This window comes from Myodes glareolus, chromosome 26 (genome assembly GCF_982192425.1).
Source record: "Myodes glareolus chromosome 26, mMyoGla1.1, whole genome shotgun sequence".
In the NCBI taxonomy this organism is placed as follows: Eukaryota; Metazoa; Chordata; class Mammalia; order Rodentia; family Cricetidae; genus Myodes; species Myodes glareolus.
In genome coordinates, this window is record NC_142051.1 from 23,330,337 (window position 1) to 23,349,824 (window position 19,488).

The 19,488-nt window shown below is 36.0% G+C and overlaps 1 protein-coding gene across 6 annotated transcripts in view; it reads right to left on the bottom strand.

Moving 5' to 3' along the window:
- Positions 1-253: 253 nt before the first annotated feature.
- The window catches only part of Ppp1r12a (protein phosphatase 1 regulatory subunit 12A), a 113,603-nt gene continuing 94,368 nt past the window's right edge, over positions 254-19,488 (bottom strand). For 5 of the 6 annotated variants that reach the window (XM_085683378.2, XM_048418593.3, XM_085683376.2 and 2 more), the window contains 10 exons: positions 19,210-19,410; positions 18,818-18,989; positions 17,774-17,895; positions 15,817-15,882; positions 13,209-13,225; positions 11,464-11,599; positions 10,664-10,768; positions 8,178-8,225; positions 5,867-5,917; positions 254-2,663 (listed from right to left, as the gene is read on the bottom strand). In XM_085683378.2, coding sequence (XP_085539504.1) covers positions 2,577-2,663; positions 5,867-5,917; positions 8,178-8,225; positions 10,664-10,768; positions 11,464-11,599; positions 13,209-13,225; positions 15,817-15,882; positions 17,774-17,895; positions 18,818-18,989; positions 19,210-19,410 — 1,005 coding nt within the window. In that variant the 3' untranslated portion in view covers positions 254-2,576. Of the gene's footprint in view, positions 2,664-5,866; positions 5,918-6,639; positions 6,671-8,177; positions 8,226-10,663; positions 10,769-11,463; positions 11,600-13,208; positions 13,226-15,816; positions 15,883-17,773; positions 17,896-18,817; positions 18,990-19,209; positions 19,411-19,488 lie in introns of all 6 variants that reach the window. The other variant, XM_085683377.2, reaches the window with a different exon arrangement.

Consider the following 19,488-nt stretch of genomic DNA (forward strand, 5'->3'; position numbering starts at 1 on the left):
CTGGTAGACTGAAACTTGGACAAATCTAAGTTGGAAAATAATGTAATGGTAAAGGGAAAAATTTTAAATTCCAGTGAAATAATATCTTCGTGCATGTTCTTAAGCCTGAGTTTACGACTAAGAAAAAAGCAGAAGCTGAATTTGTAGACACTGCAAATGTTTATGGAAATGAAATCTCATGCTACAAAGAAACTATCTTGAGTCTCAGTTACCATTATTTTTAGCCATTTGCCATAAAAAACTAGTTTTCAGATTCTGCATATAGATAGCTTTATGTAAAATACATAAACATTTGTCCAAATTGGTACACAGATTGCATAAATATGGCCATTAAGATCGCATTTACAGATGAGCATGTACATTGCTGTGCAAATTATCACAATATTACAATTTCAAAAATTATTCAAACTGGTATCCAAGTAAAGCAATTAGTGAAAAAATACCCATGCAGAATTTAAATATCTCAGAACAAAATTTAAACTGTTTTCATTAAAAGTTCACACATTTAAAATAGGTTTATTCATTTTATTTGTATATGTCAAAATACATTTTTTATTTCCAAAATAGTGGGTTTTGCAACTAGTTTCATGCAGAAACAAGGTCTGCTCAATACTACCAATAAAGTCAATATAGCACAGTAGCTGTTCAATTTTAGATACAAAGAATAAATAACCTAAATACAAAACACTAAAATATTAGAAACATGTATTGAATCATTCTTCACAGGCATCCAAACTTCACAAATAAAAACCACAGCATGCCTAACTGTTGTGCACCCAGAACGCATTGCAGTCACTCAAACTGATCAATTATCTGTGTGTTTTACCTCCTCATTAGACCATGAAATAATCTGTATTCAGACCCCACCATTCATACAGTTCAAATATAACCAAAAATAAAATCCTCACACCTATCCTTGTACCTTTAAGATCAAGAATCCTGAGCTTGGTAGTAAGAGTATTAACCTTATATCTTCATAAAACCAATCAAGAGAGAGAGCTTTACAAGTCTACTTACCAAACACCCTTCCCCAGCCCAAAGTCATCTAAAATAGGCAGTAGAACACAATGACCTTTTAAAATGAAGGGGTACAAATTCACATTTAATATAGTATACAATACACTCAATAATACAGTCAGCTACTATAAGCTTTACAATGTACAATTTATTCAAATGGCTGAACTGTTCAGTGGTTAAGGAGACAGTTATGTGCCAGGAAGATGTAATATTTTTTGCATGGTTTAATGAAAATATAAAAGTTATTTGTCCAAATAAAAGTCATTTTCATCATGGACTTGGTTTTGCTTATTTTTTTTTTCCTTTAAAAAAAGGCCACTGAAATGTATAAAATGGTCTGAACAATGACGATGGTATCAAAGCGGATGCCTCTTCACATGGCGGTAACAGTGCACTTACCATTAATCACAGACTAAGTCTGCAAATGATTTCATAGCACTACTTTGGCTAGCACAACAGTTTTAGACAGCACTCAGATAAACATAGGGATGTGAAATGGGAAGCAATTACCTTATGCAACTTTAATATGTTTGAATACTACCGAATGAAAACAAAAGTCAAAGCACTTTACAGTAGAAAAACTTGTAAAGATAGGGCTCCATAAACCGTGTCACTTTTAAGATCCTGATATCCCACTGTTAGCAAGTTCTGTTTTAGACACCATTATGGAGTAGCCTACTTTGCATTAGCAGACATTTGAACTAAGAAAATAGTCAAGCATGCCATGTGGTGGTCTAAAAAAAATCAAAACAATACACTTATTTATATATACAGCATCACTCAGTACCTGCTAAAATGAATGTGAAGATTACAGAATCTAACATCTTATACTACAATAAAAAAGAAAACAAAAGTGACCAATGAAGGCAGAAGATAGGACTTTAAAGCATTCATCTAGGAAATAAATGCATATTGCACCAACAGGGAAAGCAGATGGCCCACCGAGCAATTCAGTTCCAGGTGGGAGGCAACACATCAGCCTAACGCGTGACAAGAAGCTCCAAAGAGCAAGTTTTTTTTCTGTCAAATGAAAAGGGTGTAGACACAGAGAGACTCTGCCACATGAAGAGCTAGAAGGAAAAGGTACAAACCCAAACACAGATGTAAAGCAAAAAATTAAATATTGAGAAACTAGAAACTGTGGCACATCAAAAAAAAAAAACAAAACAACGAAACTGTTCAATAACTGTCTTCTGTGAGAGCGGAAAGTTTTGTTGACACAAAAGTATTTATGTACAACTAAGGCTTACTGGTTAAATATCTGAGGCATATCTGGCCTTGAACACTTTCTTTATTTGCTGGAGCTGTAAACAAGTTTTTTCAGTCATTGGAAAAAAAGATTCTTCTCAGCAGCTGCTTTTAACATGAAACAATGGTCTTGATAACCAAGGGGGTGGGGCAGAAAATTTAACGAAACAAAACTCCTAGATAAGAGGGCATTTGGCAGGATGTGGGAAAATGACAGTCTCCAGGGGATCTTTCAGGCGTCCTGTGACTGCCAACATGGTCCACTGGGGAGGATGTGCAAGTCCCGCTGTTGCTTGGTTCTGTCCTCCAGACTACTTGGAAAGTTTGCTTATAACTCTGATCAAGGCCCCATTCTCATCCTTTAGCCTCTGGTTGTCTGCTTTTAAGTCTGGTAACATCTATGAAGAAAAGAGAAAGGAGTTCCATTTAAATAGAAAAGGCAAAGCAGCGCTCTTCACGAATGTTATGACGTCACCACAAAACAAATGGTCAAGCTTGTCAGTTCTATGTATTCCTAATGTCTACAACATATACTATGAAGGAAAAACATTGTTTGTGAATCTAATTAGTCTAACAAATGATGGAATGAAATTTTATCTCTCAAAATGATCAACTTCTACTAAACTACTTGACTTTATGACTCACAAGCACACATTAGAGCAGCCGTGAAATGAAGCCTGTTTTTTGTTAGGATACGATCTAAGAGTGAGTCCTTTACATAACTCCTATCAACACCGAAATCAAGGCCTTTTGCTCTGAAGTCAGACAATGCTACCACTCCAAAAATGACCAGCTTAACTAGGGAATTGTGAGCATTCATTCTGAACTATTAAAATTCCTTAAGCAACTCATCGATAGGACCCAAGTCTGATGACCTAAGACAGTGTCTGATCCTAGGGAGGCACTCATTAAATAGAAATAATCAAGGTAAGTAGAGTAGTTTATGCTTAAAAGTGTGCTATACAGACACACTTAAGGAGAGGGTGGGAATGTTAGAAATTACATTAACTTTCTTTTAAAAAAATTATTTATTTTATGTGCCTTGGTGTTTTTGCCTGCATGTGTGTTTGTGTGAAGGTGTTGGAAATCCTGGAGTTGCAATTACAGACAGTGGTGAGCTGTCATGTGGGTGCTAGAAATTGAACCCAGGTCCTCTGAAGAGCAGCCAGCTCCTTACATTAACTTTCTAAGGGTAACTAAACTAAAACTTTATGTACTTTGAAATGGAACAGTTTTTATTTTGGATATTAAAAAAATGTATTTTCCAAAATATTTAATTCTCTCTTCAGTTTTCAGAATGTGCCGCGACGCTGGAACATTAGAAGAACACTAGAAGAACAACTGGAACTTGTAAAGCTATTCAACAAAGGCGCCTCTGCGAAGAGTGAAGTTTACAGGGGGCCACAGCTCAGTATTCGGAAACAAAGCGGAGAGCCAGTGGCTGACACTGACTGTAACAGACAGTGGGTGAGGATAGAGGACAATGGCTCTGAGCGCAGACAATGCTATTGAGAAAGGCAGAAAAAGTAGGCTCGATGTTCAGCTTAAAATGTAGTTAGATGGTACTCTGATTATGCTTCACTATAAATATTACATATACCTAAACTACTTTTGAAGTGAAAAAAATCTGAATTAGCTTGACAAAGGACAGACAAGTCTTTTAATTTCTAAATCATTCCCTAATTTTACTGTGGCTTATCAGTTGCAATATACAATTAGTAATAATTTTAATGTTCTGAGAAAGCATGCATAATTAAACAGTTATATATGTGATAAGCTCCAGACACATGGTATTAATTTGTAGTTGTGAGCTTTTACAAAAACACGCTTACTAACATGAAAACACCTGCCTGGCTCTACCAAGGAGAAATGGTGAAACTATAGATTATAGGTTCACAGACTGCAGCTGCCTATAGAACCTGAGCGCTTGGCTACCACTCTGGTCAAGGCCCTATTCTCAGTCAGCAGCCTCTCATTTAACTCTCTCAGAGGTTCAATTTGGTTTATGTGGTGCAGGTTCTGCAGGAATCAGAACATAAAGAAATAGGAATAAAAAATAAGAAAATACTCTAGAGGACAATAAGAACATATAGAATCCCACAAAATGAACAACAAAAATGAAATCTTAAAGAAATACTCCAATGCATTTAGAAAGGCAAACAATTTACTCCTAGAATTCCACATCAAGCTAAGCAGTACATAAACAAAATCCAAGAGATTTGTTTCTACTTCTCAAAGCTACTTAAAAATAATAGTTTGATTAAAAACAAATCCAGTGAAATGTTTAGACCTAAAATTTTAATTTCATGAGCATAATTCTGATGTGATAAAGATATCTTATAAAAGACAATGTGGTAACGGTTAATCAATTAACTACACCATTTTGTCCCTTCAGAGTTCAACATTCAAAACAATTGATGCCTCTGTCTGTCACAATCTCAGGTTAATACTGAAGATGAACGTAGGACCTCTAGGACTGTCAAGCTGTGTCCCCAGCCTCAGTAACTTTTACTTTTAAACGAGATTTTATTTTTTTATCACCTTCTATAGTTTACCATCCAAAAAAATAGTGAACGACATATAGAAATGAGCAGAACTAATAAACCTCGCTTCTTATGTAACCACTTTTTTTTTTTTTAAAATACCTGAACATCAGAAGTACCATACAAACTGATTAGCAGTTCCAAACTCATGGCTGCCAGATGAAGTGGCGCATACCTTTAATCCCAGCACTTGGGAGGCAGACATAGGCGGATCTCTGTGAGCTCAAAGCCAGCCTGGTTTACAGAATGAGTTCCAGGACAGTCACTAGATAGCCAGAGGAGACCTCATCTTCTTAAAAAAAAAAAACAAAGTAAAACAAACAAAGCAACCCACGGTCACAAAGATGGCCCTGTCAGTGTCAGTGGGTCAGAGACAAAACAAGGAAACCTGAGTGTAAGAGGGAGAGAGCCTTGGTAGGGAGGACTGAAGTAAGAGAAGGGGGCAGATGAGAGTAAGCAGGATGAATTATATATAGCCATAAAACTCTCAAGAAAAAATTTCGTAGAATTTTTTTTAAAATTTATTTATTTATATATAGTATATAGTATTCTGAGCACCAGATCTCGTTACAGATGGGTGTGAGTCACCATGTGGTTGCTGGGAATTGAACTCAGGACCTCTGGAACAGCAGTCAGTTCTCTTAACCTCTGAGCCATCTCTCCAGCCCCCTCATAGAAATTATAATAAGAAAATGATCTTGGCCTTGGAAGATGGCTCAGTGGGTAAAAGTGCTTGCCTTCAAGCCTGAGTTTTCGCTTGAGTTCAACCCCCAGGATGCACATGGAGGAGGGAAAGAAAGGACTCCCAAAAGAGATCCTCTGTTGTCAGCACTCATGCATGGCACATGTATCCACACAATATAAACATAGGATAAATAAATAAATGTGAAAACTATAACAATGTTTCAGGTTTTACTTCCTCTTCTAGAATAGTAAAACCTTGACTTAGGAAGAGAAACATGATATCGAGAATTTACAAATTGGATCATCAGAATTGAGACCAGGAACAGCAGAAGAGCAAGGTTAACAAGGCTGAAATGCACAAACAGCGTACTTACTTTGAGTTCTTCTTCCATTTCAGATATTCTTCTTTCTAGTGCTCTTCGTTCCTAGATCAATTTAAGGTATCAATAATTATTTAATTATATCCCCATTATCTTATCTGTTGTGAACTAGTGATACTTGAACATTAAAGATAAAACCAAGAGCAGTGAACGCAGACGTGATGGCAGTGTCGTGTAAGCGTTCCAGAACTGGGAAACAAACCGAAGATCTTCTAAGATTACTTTCTATAAGCAATTTCTTTACAGTTCTGTCTTTCTAGTAAGATGGTACACAACATATTCAAATTACTATTGTTTTTTAGTTCAGATAAAACTTAGGGATAGAGTGAGCCAACACTCAAGACTGAGGACTATACAGAAAAGAACACACACACAAAGATGCAATTACACTATGATAGGAGCAGAGAAGCAAGAAGCAAACATGCCTAAGATATGTGCACTTTACAATGTCAAAAGGATCCCAGAGAAATTCATTTTCTCTACTCACAATGTTTACTGTGAATTAGTTATGCAATTTACTTTACAGCTTTAGCTATATAGATTTAGTCCTAGAGTTTGACATTTTGTGTAGCATTAATGCAGTGAATATAGGAGAACACCTACAGCACTTATTCTAAACTGATTTCAAAGAGTGGCAGGCAAAGCCAACATACAACATATTACTGCAGTGCACTGTTTTATTTCCCTTATCTGATAAGCATTTCTAGAGTGTTATGCGAAAAGCAAGCAGCAGTCATTGATGAACTGTAAAACTGGTTAGGTCATACCGCCCAGAAGATACTGACTCTTGCCGGTCACCTTTCAGATACAAACCATTGACATTTAGTTTAACAACACTGAAACCATTTCAATGACATTCTTTCCCAGATTAACAATTAATGTTAATATTTAGTAATGTAGTAGTACATCTATGGTAAATGTCAATGTGTTTAGAGCAGGTGCTTTTAAAATAGGGATGGAGGCCCACTTATAGACTTTTAAGTACCATGTTAGATTCATGTAATATCAACATGCTTAAAAATTATTATAGACATGTTACTTTATAATAGACCTTCCCTCTAGCAAAGAACACAACCATAACAAATTCACACAAACCAAAGCACAATTCTAGACTGATATGTAATACTCCCACGAACCTCAATTTTACTAAGTATCTTCAAAATTTTAAGTCAATACAAGAACACCACTTCCAATAGCCTGATCCTATTAGCCCCAAAACACTGTTAAGTGTCAAACTGAAAACCATTCATATAAACTCTTTAGTACAGTGTCTGCCTTATACACAGAGAATGCCAAATAAATGTTAGCACCTCTTAACAATGATCTGTAATGTTAAGTAAAGGGTAATCACGGTCTATTACATAGGAGCGCATCAGCTACTCTGCAATTTATCTGCATGTGACAAGCAGAAACAAGGTCAGGTGAGAACAGGATATAAAGGTGTGTGTATCACTAAATTAGCAATTACCTATACTTGATAACATGATAAAATAGATGATTTTACATTCTTCTTGTGCTAAGATTTGTGTAATAAGCACTGCCTTCGTAAGATATACTCTTCAAAAATGTTGTGAAACAAATTTATTCTATTTATTTTATTTCACTACATTTTCCGTATTAATAATTTATACAGGTACAAGAACTAATCTTAGTAGTTCTACATGTCTTAGGGATAAAATTCAGTATTGTATATTATAAGATATATACCAATATGAACAATATGCAGCAACATTAAAATTTAATAAGATATGTGAATCTCAACTTTTAGCAGTTACTAGATACAGCAACCTTTAAAAAGGTCTCCAATACTATTTTTTAAAAATTAGGTGAAATCATATTAGAAGAGGAATTACTGTATAGTACTACAGACATTACCAGGCTGTTGTTTATTCTATTGTATTCTGTACCCCCCTTTTTTTCGCAAAAAGTCATATTGGTAATTAAAAAACCGTTAGAAAATAAAAACGATTCCATATCAATTGTTTGATTCCTTGACTTCAATACCTTGCTAAGATGTGCTACATTCATAGGTTTTCTTCCTACATATGGACCACTGTTACATTCTCAAGTTTTCAGTCTAAACTATAGATGCAGTCCTCTGGCCAAGTCCAGATTCTTGAGCAATAATAGCAATTGGAGAGAACTACAACTAAATTACAACAATGTAAGGGTTTTCTATATCAACATTTCTTCCTGCTTGCAATATCATACTACAGTCTACAGAAACAAAACAAAGCAAAACCTATCAGTGCTTAACCAAACAATATGAAGGGGGATGATACTGATTCGGTAAGATGGAACTTACCCTTTTCTCCATCTCCAATAGTGACCTATCAGCAAACCTTTCTTGTCTCTGTAAAAAACAAATTGAAAAGCAGTTGTAAGTACAATAATGTTGAGGGAATACAATGTAACTTTCCTTGGTGGATGCTACCAAAAGTAACAATTTTCAGGTGGCATAATACAATTCAGCTGCTTTAATAAGCAAATTTCAGTAAAGGAATAAAAATAAAAACAGGGTATGTGTTAAAATGATAAACAAGAGTATTTAAGAATGGAATGGTCTTCATAGCTCTCATTTTATATAGCTTCCTTTTTTCCTTACAGTTCCAGTTTGAGGGTGAAAATGAGCAACTCTAACAGCATGAAAACCATCCTAGCCTTCCCCCAGAAGCTCCCTTCCTTTCTGGCCCATCAGTAATGGCTAGTCTAACTGACGGATTGCAGCACTCCAGATAAGGTAGGTTTATTGACAGGTTGAATGGCTTTGTATGAAGCAGGCGGATTGCAGCAGGACACTCAGAGACTTATTTCTTGGCCACAGAAGAGAATCATAAATCTGTATATTCATGGTTGTAGAAAATATCTTTCTTTTCTTTCAGACCCAGCCCTAAACACTACTACTACTGAGCTACATACACCCTTAACACACAAAGGCACTTTTTTAGAAGCTGTGCAGTGACCTGTACAAAGGCCCACGTTCAATGGGTAATGTTCCCAGGCAGATCTATACAGGACAGTAACTGACTACTGTCAATTCTCCTCTAAACAGATCTATATGGGACAGTAACTGACTGTCAATTCTCCTCTCCTACAGAGTCTGAGTAAGAGAGGATTAATCAAAACTAACCCAACAGGAAAAATTAGGTGACAAAAGAACATATAGAAAAGGAAGCATATAGAAAGGTGAGCTCAGCAGAGCACACGGCTTAGCTGATCCACCATGTAACGACGTCACACCAGGTGAACACTGAATGGTAACTACCGAGAAAATGTGACCAAATCCTTAGAGTAAACAATGCTCAGTGGACTTGCTATGGACAACAGCCTCGTCAGTCATGTGCAACCAGAAAGGCACGCCAGCTATTTCGACTCCACACTACGAAGCATGCTCTTGTCTGCCTTTCTTCTCTAGCTTCACAGTAACCCTATCAACAGACTGTATCTTTTTAAACACTCTATGGTTCACCTGACTTTGGAATTTAGCACACCATATGTTGTGTGTGGACAAGAGCTTCTAAAACAGCAGTAGTTAGAAATCAGGTAACAGAGCTCAACACGGAAAATGAGCTTTTAGAAATAAAAAGCAGGCATAAAAACTGGCTAAGAAAAAAGCATTCAGTATTATTCAGATGTGAACAATTCTTTCTACTTGGACTCTAATAGCTACTAAACAAGCTTATTTTCTTAAGAATAAGTGCAATTCTCAGAGCACTCTATAGGATTTCAATTACGAAGTCCCTTATACTCTTTGATCAATTCTTTGTTTTCATTTGTTTGAAATGATGAGGCAAAGGAGCAGGGGATTCAGCTATTTCTATTTCCCAAAAAAACAGTGCTCCACGGGGAAAGACCTTGGGAGACAATTCCAAGTTCCTAGATACAAAATTCTGAGCTTTGTCATCACTAAGATGTCCCACAGAAAGATGTTATAAAGGGGTAAATATTACCACCCTTCAGCACTATTACATCAAAGTACTTGTGCATGTAAGAGACAGAGACATGAGAGAGAGAGAGAGAGAAAGAGAGAGAGAGAGAGAGAAAAATACACAGACATGAGCACACTTAGAGGTCACAACAGATGTCAGATCTCCTAGAGCTGGAGTTACAGGCAGCCATGAGACACTTGGGCGTTGGTAACTTAAGTCCTCTAGATTAGCAGGAAGCACCCAATTGCTGAGCCAGGCCCTCAAATCACTTTTACTTGAACAACTGGAACTGTTCATAATATAAAATTACTCTTTAAATTAAAAAACCCACATCTATATAATATACATTTATAAAACACATATATAATACCATACGTATATAATATATATGGTATGTGTATGTGTGTATAAATGTGTGTGTGTACCATGTGCCCGAGGTGCCCATGGAAATCAGATGCCTCTGGACTGGAGTTATAGACCATTGTAAGTCACCATGTGGATGTTGGGAACCAAACCTGATTCCTTTGGAAGAGCAGCCAGAGCTCTTAACCACTGAGCCCTCTCTCCATCTGGGAGGCTGCAGATGTAGCTCAGTCTTGCATGTGCAAACTTTAGGGTTCGATTTTCCTTATCACAAAAAACTCTTGAATTCGTTCCATAATATTATACTTCTGTATTTTTATATTACAAAAACCAGCATTTAGTTAATTGTTATTTATATTGATGCTCTTTTATTATTAAACAAAGCATTATGATTAACCAAACATATGTTCAGAAGTAATATTACAGAAAAACGTAAGCTTTTAGACATACTTAATCATCTCTGCTATCCTGAGACTAACAAAGAGAGAAATGTACACACCTGGGTAGCCTTTTCCAATTGCAACTTTAGATCCGTTAGTTCCATATTTGTATCGTGTAGTTGTGCCTTTAGCTTTTCATTTTCAGCTAAAATTTGTTCATAAAGCTAGAAAAATTAAGGAGGAACACATTACTTTTGTGGCTTTCCTAAAGGGATCAATGACTACAAGGTTAAAGTGGAAAAGTTAATGTAGATGTATGCTATACTCTGACAATATATTTTAATTATTTAAATAGCTTTATAAGTCATTTAATAGTAAATTGCAAGTTTGAGGTCAGTCTGTGCTAAACAGTAAGGTTCTGTCTAAAGAAGAAATGAAAAGATTATAAAACAAAATGTATCTGAATATATATGCGTATTCCTTACATTCCGAATGGCCCTTTCCAGTTCACTCCAGCAACACAGACAACAAATACAAAGCCTGGGTACTTTTCTTTCTCTCTAAGACATCATTATTTACATGCTACCTACAACTAGTTGCCAGAAACTCCTAGTAAAATAAGACATTTCAAAATACTGATTTCAGCTGGAAGTGGTGGTGCTCACCTTCAATCCCAGTACTTGGGAGGCAGAGGCAGGTGGGTCTCTGTGAGTCTGAAGCCAGACTGGTCTACAGAGGAAAAACCAGGGCAGTCAGGACTACCACATGATAAAACTGTCTTGAAAAACTAACCCCACCCCTCAAAAAATGAAACAAAATCAACTCAATTTCTGTATAAGCAAGTTTTACAGACTACACACACACACACACACACACACACACACACACACACACACGTAAAACTAAATAACCTAGATACCTTTTTGAAGTCAGTTGAGTCATCCTTTTCTAGCCTGCTACTGTAAGGTTTTCTTTCTTCTGAATAACTGTAAGAGCCTGAGCGACCCAGCAAGGAGTCATACCGATCACTCGATGACGTGGAACCGCTGTCATACCTGCAAAGGATGAATTGAAATCAAAACCTTTATTACAGGCTCCACAAATTATGTTAGTACACACTGAGTCTAGAACACCTTAATAGTCCCAAACAGTAATAGTCTTTTTAACTTGTTATCTATCAGCTTTTGTGATACATAATAAACAGGAAGTTATTCTTAATTTCTATATCTAAAATCAAAGTTAATTTCATATTATACTAAATTATTTAGATTTAAACAACCTTTTCACATTTTATCATGTTATAACTTTATAACACAATTCATTACAGTCCAACTGATGGCGCCTGTCTGTTTTTTGGTGGTATATAGTAGTGTATAAAATTAGTAGCATGTTAAATTTGATGAAATTAATGAATAAATTTCTTAAATGTCAACAATGGGTTTGTCTTAAACAGGACACGTGTGTTGTCAGTAACTGAATTCCTTGGTTATTTGGTTTGAGTTCAGATGACCTCTTCTGATGAGCGCTACTGCTTTACAAGTCCACAGAGTCATCAGGACATGAAATTTATTCTAGGTCTCACAAGGATCATGGTCAGCAGTTGTTGGCAAGAAAATTAGATCAAGATTAGAATCAAGAATTGAGTGATTCTGAGCTAGATGGTGAGGAAAAAATATCTCCACTCATGCATTTTCTTTCTTCTTTTTTCCTAAGACAGGGTTTCGCTGTGTAGTCCTGGCTGTCCTGCAACAAGCTCTGTAGTTCTGGTTGTCCTCAAACTCCACAGGGATTTGCCTGCATCTGCCTCCCAGCTGTTAGAATTAAAGATACCAGCCACCAATGCCCAGCTTTATCCATTTTCTTTTAGGAGAGAAGGTATTGAATACTTAATTCAATAAATGTCTGGCTGTGTGTGGATTTTTTTTAATCACTTTCTGATACTAATAGTGAGATGGTCAATGTTCAAATAACTTAGGAAAACATGGGAAAGCCTAGGAAAACATAACACTACTGTAGAGATTTGGGGAAATTCTTCCTTCATAGTAATTTACTATAATGACCAATTAATCTAAAGTGATATTCCTAACACAGAAAACTACTAACAGTGATTATGTCATCTTAATTCATTTTTTTTTCTTTTTTAGTTCTTCCAGACCGGTTTCTCTATGTAGCCTTGGCTGACTTCAAACTTGACCTGTAGACCAGGCTGGCCTTGAACTCAGAGATTAGAATGTCTCTGCCTCCTGAGTCCTGGGATTAAAGGCATATGACATCACTGACTGAAATCTTATGTTAATCTTTAAAAAAGTATGCCTTATAAAATTTTAATTGTGTGTGTGTGTGTGTGTGTGTGTGTGTGTGTGTGTGTGTATGCCACAGCACACATGAACAAGTCAGAGGACAACTTGAGAGAGCTGGCTCTTCCATTCCCCTATATGGGTCCTGCACACTGATTCAGGTTGCTGCCAGCAAGCACTTCACTTCCTGAGTTATTCTGCCAGTCTAAGTCATCTATAATTTTAAATTATAAATTTAAATTTAAAATTAATTTATAATTTTTATTGCCCAATTAATTCTAAAAATCTACAAAATTTATTAAGTATTCAGTAGCACATTCTTTATCAATGGTAAAAATGAGAAGAAAATCAGCAAAATTCAACATACCTAGAAACAGAATCCGTCTAGAAAGTAAAAACAAAAGATAAGATGCATATTAAATTTTATTCTTTCATTAAACTACTAATTGAAATTGAGAAAGAAAATCTAATGTAACAATGATATTTACACTATTAGAGAAACTTATTATTCATGCTTTCATTTTAGTATAATAATTTTTAGGGAAAGTGTAGAATACAGAATCACTATATTTTTGCATGGACAAAACCTTACAATTTCATTTTGAAACATATTCTGTTGAATTCCTACAAAACTGAGCATACATAATTTTTTAAATAGAAGAAAAGTAAAAAGGACTGTGAAAAATATCCATTACTTATTGTCACTCAGCAGGAGAAAGTGACAAAAGAAAGTTTACTTTACGACTCCTCAAAGCAACCACTTTACTCATCCTTGTTTCTAAAGACTTGGTATGAGGCAGACAAGTGGATATCATGTTTTCTGTGAATAGCACACACACAGTCTATCTAAAACTCTAAAAACAGCTTTATATTCCTTCCAGATTTAGCAATTAACCTATAAGAACTATAGAAAAGTTGTGGCTACACTGAAGTGCCCATTAAATGGAAATGTTCACCACGAAATGGTTACGAGGACACACAGTCATCAATTGGGATGAATGTAAGTTTTTGGGAAGGATGATATTTAGTCTCCCCTTCTATCACTTCACCTATATTTTTCTGTAAAGCAACTACTCAGAACTGGTTTTTAAAACTCTTGACTCTGGATAATTATACATGTCCTAAAATAACTGTGTTTCTTCAGAACTGTTTAATCTTTCTCAGACAAAGATTGACTAATTCTAAAGTATGTTCAAATTTCCTTTGCAAAATTAATTTTGGTCTTGCTCGTGTTTAGTTGCTTATTTTATTGACTTAATTCTTCAGTTTTATAGACATTTAACAATTTCAAAAAGATTTAAAATTTAGAGATAGTAAATTCTAAAAACTATTCAGACAACTAAATATGTACACGCCACATTTGTTACCAGTTTTGCTCACCGTTCAAGTTCTATTTGTCTTTAAGAATCTTGGTGTTACCATTAATTATTTCTTAAAGCTAAATTGTGACCCCCAAACTCCATAAAATTTACTTTCTAAATAATTTTAAATCAAAATTTAAATGATTTAAATTATGTGTAATAGATAGTGTTACATATGTTCACAATGCCATGAGATCTAACACACAACCACTCAGCTCTCTCTTCCTATCCCCTCTGGTGAGCACAATCTGACTTTCTGTTTCATGAGTCTGACACTGTTAGACACCTGAATAAGGGGAACCATACAGTACCTGTCTTTCTGTGTCTTGCTTAGTTCACTTAGCATGCCCTTGCTCCCTATTTAAATATTTTACAAATTAAAAGTACCCTTTATATATTTTAAGTAATAAGTTCATGTAAATGTCTATAGTATATAAACTTCTATGCTTTCCCATCCATTCATCTAACTCCTAGATACTAACTGTTAACTATTCTGTAACATAACACCCATATACAATACAAGTAATAGGAACTTACACACATATATTTAGTTTCTCTATTTTCAACGTTTTCTTTTACAAGGAATGCTACAATGTATTTTCTATAGATTTATCTTTACATACTTCATTTACATCTTGGGAATAAATATTTAGAAACGGAAACAATAAACTTAAAAACCTTGAACATTCTCTTAAGGCTTTTGATATGTACTTTTTAACTAACATTTTAGGATGATAATGATGATGTATGTGTGTGTGTAGGGTACATACTTGAGGACAACCCTTGGGACCTGGTTCTCTCCTTCTGCCATGTGGGCTCTACGCATCTAACTTAGGTTCCCAGGCCCATGTGGCAAGCGAGTGTATCTGCTGAGCTGAGCTCGGTACTAATGCACTCACTGTGCAGGCTATCTACCTACTGACCTAAAGATCAAAGCTTCTTTTGAGTCAAAATAGGTATACTTGGACCTAGAAGCAATGTCCACAGTTACCTAGTACATGTGAATAGAACCTTTAAATATTTTATTATCCTAGCAGAGGTATAAAAACAGCCAGGGGAAGACAGAGCTGCAATTGTACTACTGATGGGGAGGTGTCTTTTCAGAAGACCCTCTATTACGTGGTGTGATTAAGGTATGAACAGAAGAAAAACTGCTTTGGAGGATCAATTCTAAAAACATGTAAAGAAAGTCAGAGGCATATTTTCTTTAGATCACAACTCTGTCATCTTCAGGAATGAAAGCTGAATCTACGGCTTCTAGATTGTTGCCACTATTGAGTACCTTCCAGGTCTTTCCCTTGGTCAATATACGTTGACACTTCTTCAGTTTTACTTTTTCATTTCTTTTTCACTTGTTCAACTCTGAAGTTTAAGATAAACTGTGCCCACTTAGCGTATGGTTTGATTAATTCTGACAGTTACAGATCCCCTCCTGCTATCACCTCTAAAATATTCTCTATGCCCTATTTAAGTCACCCAAACCTGAGCCAAGCATCACTCACACTACCCACCATGGGTACTACAGCCTGTAGTAACCATTGTGAATGAACAGACGCAGTGGAGCGTGGTTAGAAGGTGACTGAGAAGTGTACTCAGCGGGGTAAGGCCATTTACCTGGGTCTCCTTCTTGTTGGAGCCGTCTTCTGTATCCGATTGCCGGTCCTGCTCATTTTCATCACTCTAAAGCACACGATCAAATCAAGTTTTAAAAATAGACATAGATGTTGAACACTTGATATTTTTGACTTTCTGAATTTAAAATGATTCTGTGCAGAATATACCACGAAACTTTTATATATGTTCAAACTTTTCAGTATTAATTTTTTTTTGCCCCCCAAGACAGGGTTTCTCTGTGTGGCTTTGGAGCCTGTCCTGGAACTTACTCTATAGACCAGGCTGGCCTTGAATTCATAGAGATTTACCTAACAATGCCTCCTGAGGGGTAGGATTAAAGGCATGCGTCACCACCCCCAGGGTCAATATTAAAAATTTTAAAGGAAATAAAACATACTCGCTTCCCCCCATTTTTCCTTATCATTTATGCATTATGTTCCAACTTTCAAAACTAAGCTACTTTTTTAAAAATTTATTTTTAATATTTTTGACTGTACTTCAGAAGCTATAAGTTACAATTCTGTTTTAAGGTAAATTTCTTTAAATTTAATTTCCTAAATCTTTATTTTTTTGTTTTATGGGTCTTAAGTTCTGTCTGGATATTATATTTGACTTCCCTTAAAGCAAAAACCCCGGCCGCATACATCCTTGATTACTCAAGTGTACATACAAGCATTTCATTCATACCAGACAATGTAAAGACATTAAAATATTCAACATCATTTAACATGTCCCATAATCTATACTGTCCTCATGTATCACAGCCCCTTATATATTTTAAATTGTATATGCCAATATTATTTGTACTACATGTAATCACACTGTTAATATAAAATAAAATGAAGAAAACTAAGCCTCTGAAGTTAAGTTTTTAGAAAAAGTTGACAGGAGTATGTTGTTTATGGCAAAAGTAAACTGAAAATAAAAGTTCTGAAAATTTAAAAAAAATTATGAGAAGAAAGTGCCTCCACTCCACCCTTTATGTGGAAACAGGGTTTCTCTGTGTAGCTCTGGCTATCCTGGAACTCACTCTGTAGGCCAGGCTGGCCTTAAACTCATCGATCCACCTGCCTCTGCCTCCTTAGTGCTGGGATTAAAGGTGTGTGCCACCACCACCCGGCTGTAACCTTCTGTTTTTACAATGGAGAAATGTATACAATTTAGAGATTCAAATTTTTTATAACAATGAAAATAAATGTATTGCTACATATAATAACACAGATGGTGGCTGGAGAGATGGCTCAGTGGTTAAGAGCACTGGCTGCTCTTCCAGAGGTCCTGAGTTCAATTCCCAGCAACCACATTGTGGCTCACAACCATCTGTAATGAGGTCTGGTGCCCTCTTCTGGCCTGCAGGCACACACACAGATAGACTATCGTATACATAATAAATAAATAAATATTAAAAAAAAAAAACACAGATGTACTTCCAAATCAGAACCCAGCTGTACTCAAATGCACTTACTAGCTGACTTTGAAAATGAGGACAATAAAACAGAAAGAATATGGGGGCTTTGTATCACCATTTTTATCCTGTCACTAAGCTATACATTTATTAATTATGTTTCTGGACAAACATCATACTTTAATAAAAATGTTTTTGGGATTGAGGTTGTACTTCACCAACAAAGCATTTATTTACCTAGAAAGCATGGTGCCCTAATTTGACCCTTAGCTTTGTGAAGAAATTACTAAAAATGTTATTTTTTAGTAAACTTACTAAAAAATTTAGTAAAATTACTAAAAATGTTTATTCAGGTTGTATATATATATATAAACACACATATATACACACATTACATTTACTCAGGTTCTCTCTATATAAACATACACACACACACATTTGATGACGGTTTATAAAGCATTTTAAAATTTAATACGTGGACTGATGATTAAGGATGTAACAACTCTGAGCAGCACTTAAGTATACTATCAAGCATTTTTAACAGGCTCTCACATCTTGTGTCCAAAAGGAAACTCCAGTAGACCGTCTCTTTTCTCTAGGTCGCCGTCGCTCTCTGATTGATTTAGCTTGTGATTTATCTTCACCTTCTTTTTCATCTTCTTTTTTCTCTCCTTCTATTATGGATTACATAAACCACATGGTTGCAATTTATCCTGACAATGTTTTTACAAGCATATGTCAAATCAATTCTAGGACTGGCTAGATGGTTCAGTGGGTAAATACAACTGTTGCCAAGCCAGGGGACACACGCAGTGGAAGGAAAGAACAGACTCTGACAAGCTGGCTTTCAACCTGCACAGGTGCCCCATCATCCTCCTTGCCCAGGACACACAAAATAAGCAAATGTTAAAAAACAAACAAACAAACCAACCCACACCCCAATTCTAAGTTAGCCTCTTTTGTGAAGCCTACATTTCTTCAATTAAAAATCATTTCTGCCTCCATCAGTACTGGTGTATATTTGGTATAAGCATACATTTCAATCTCTCATTGAGACACATTTCTAAAGGTCATGAGAACAAATTATCTCTACTTTCTTGCTGTTCAAAATAAAGACATTTCCCAAAGACACGATATTTGCAAGCAGAAAACAAGGGAACTGATAGGAAGACCAGGACTCCAGTTAAAATGTGTGACAGCAGGTTACACTCAATGATGCTAATGCGAGAGGAAACGAACAGAAACCGACGACGGCTGGATGGCAGGATCCCTGTACCAGCTGCTGCTTGACCACTCTACCACGTCACAGCCACTCCACCTCCATTCTAAGGACAAACCTTTCCATCTGAAAAACCTATCTATCTTTCATTAAAAGCAAATCAACATAAACATGATTTCTGCTTCCTCCTTGCAAACAGCATCGATACTACAAGAATACAGGGGTCTTTGAATGTGCCAAAAACGTAGACCCATATGGAACGTGACCGATCACATTGTTTCTGTTTAGTACACCAGTTGAAGAGTTTCTTCTTTAGTTGCACTATTAACTAGGGAAACCTACCCAAAGGATTACTTGAAAAAAACATGGCTTCTTACCTCTTTCATTCTCTTTCGTTAATCCCCGAGAGTAGGCAGAGGTTATCCCTACAAGACTGTTTGGCCTGTTTAGCTGACTTGAAGCATAGAGTGAACTGCTTACAGTAGAAAGAGAGGATGATGATGGAGTGGTTGAACTGGAAGTTGATACTGGTCTGTAACGTGTATAAGTCTGTGAAACATTAAAGTAAAAACCCATTGAAAATATTAAGTACACAACATGATTTCAAGGGACAAGTACTATCCTCACCATACCAAAGTCATTCAGATTCCAGTCAAAGCTGCCCACGTACTTCATACACTGTTTATTAGGCCATCCATACATCTCGGCACACTAGAGCCATAAGAACCACCCATGACACTTGACCCAGCTGTGCTGCCCACAGCATTACCTCATCGTACGTTCTGGAATATTTTTGTTTATATTCATCTTCTCTAGATGTTTCTGACTCCTTCTTTTCTTCTTGTTTCTCTTTATCCTGTTTTTCTTTTTCCTCTTTTTCTTTCTCTTCATTTTCTTGTTCTCTAGTTCTTGTAGAACGACTTCTTCCTATTGTTTTTTCAGCTTCCTGAAGATCAGTCAGCGTTACTCCCTGCACATCAAAAAGCATAAATGGTGAGACACATGAAAGGCCATTTACAAAGAATACTTTGCAAGCCGATAAATCAAA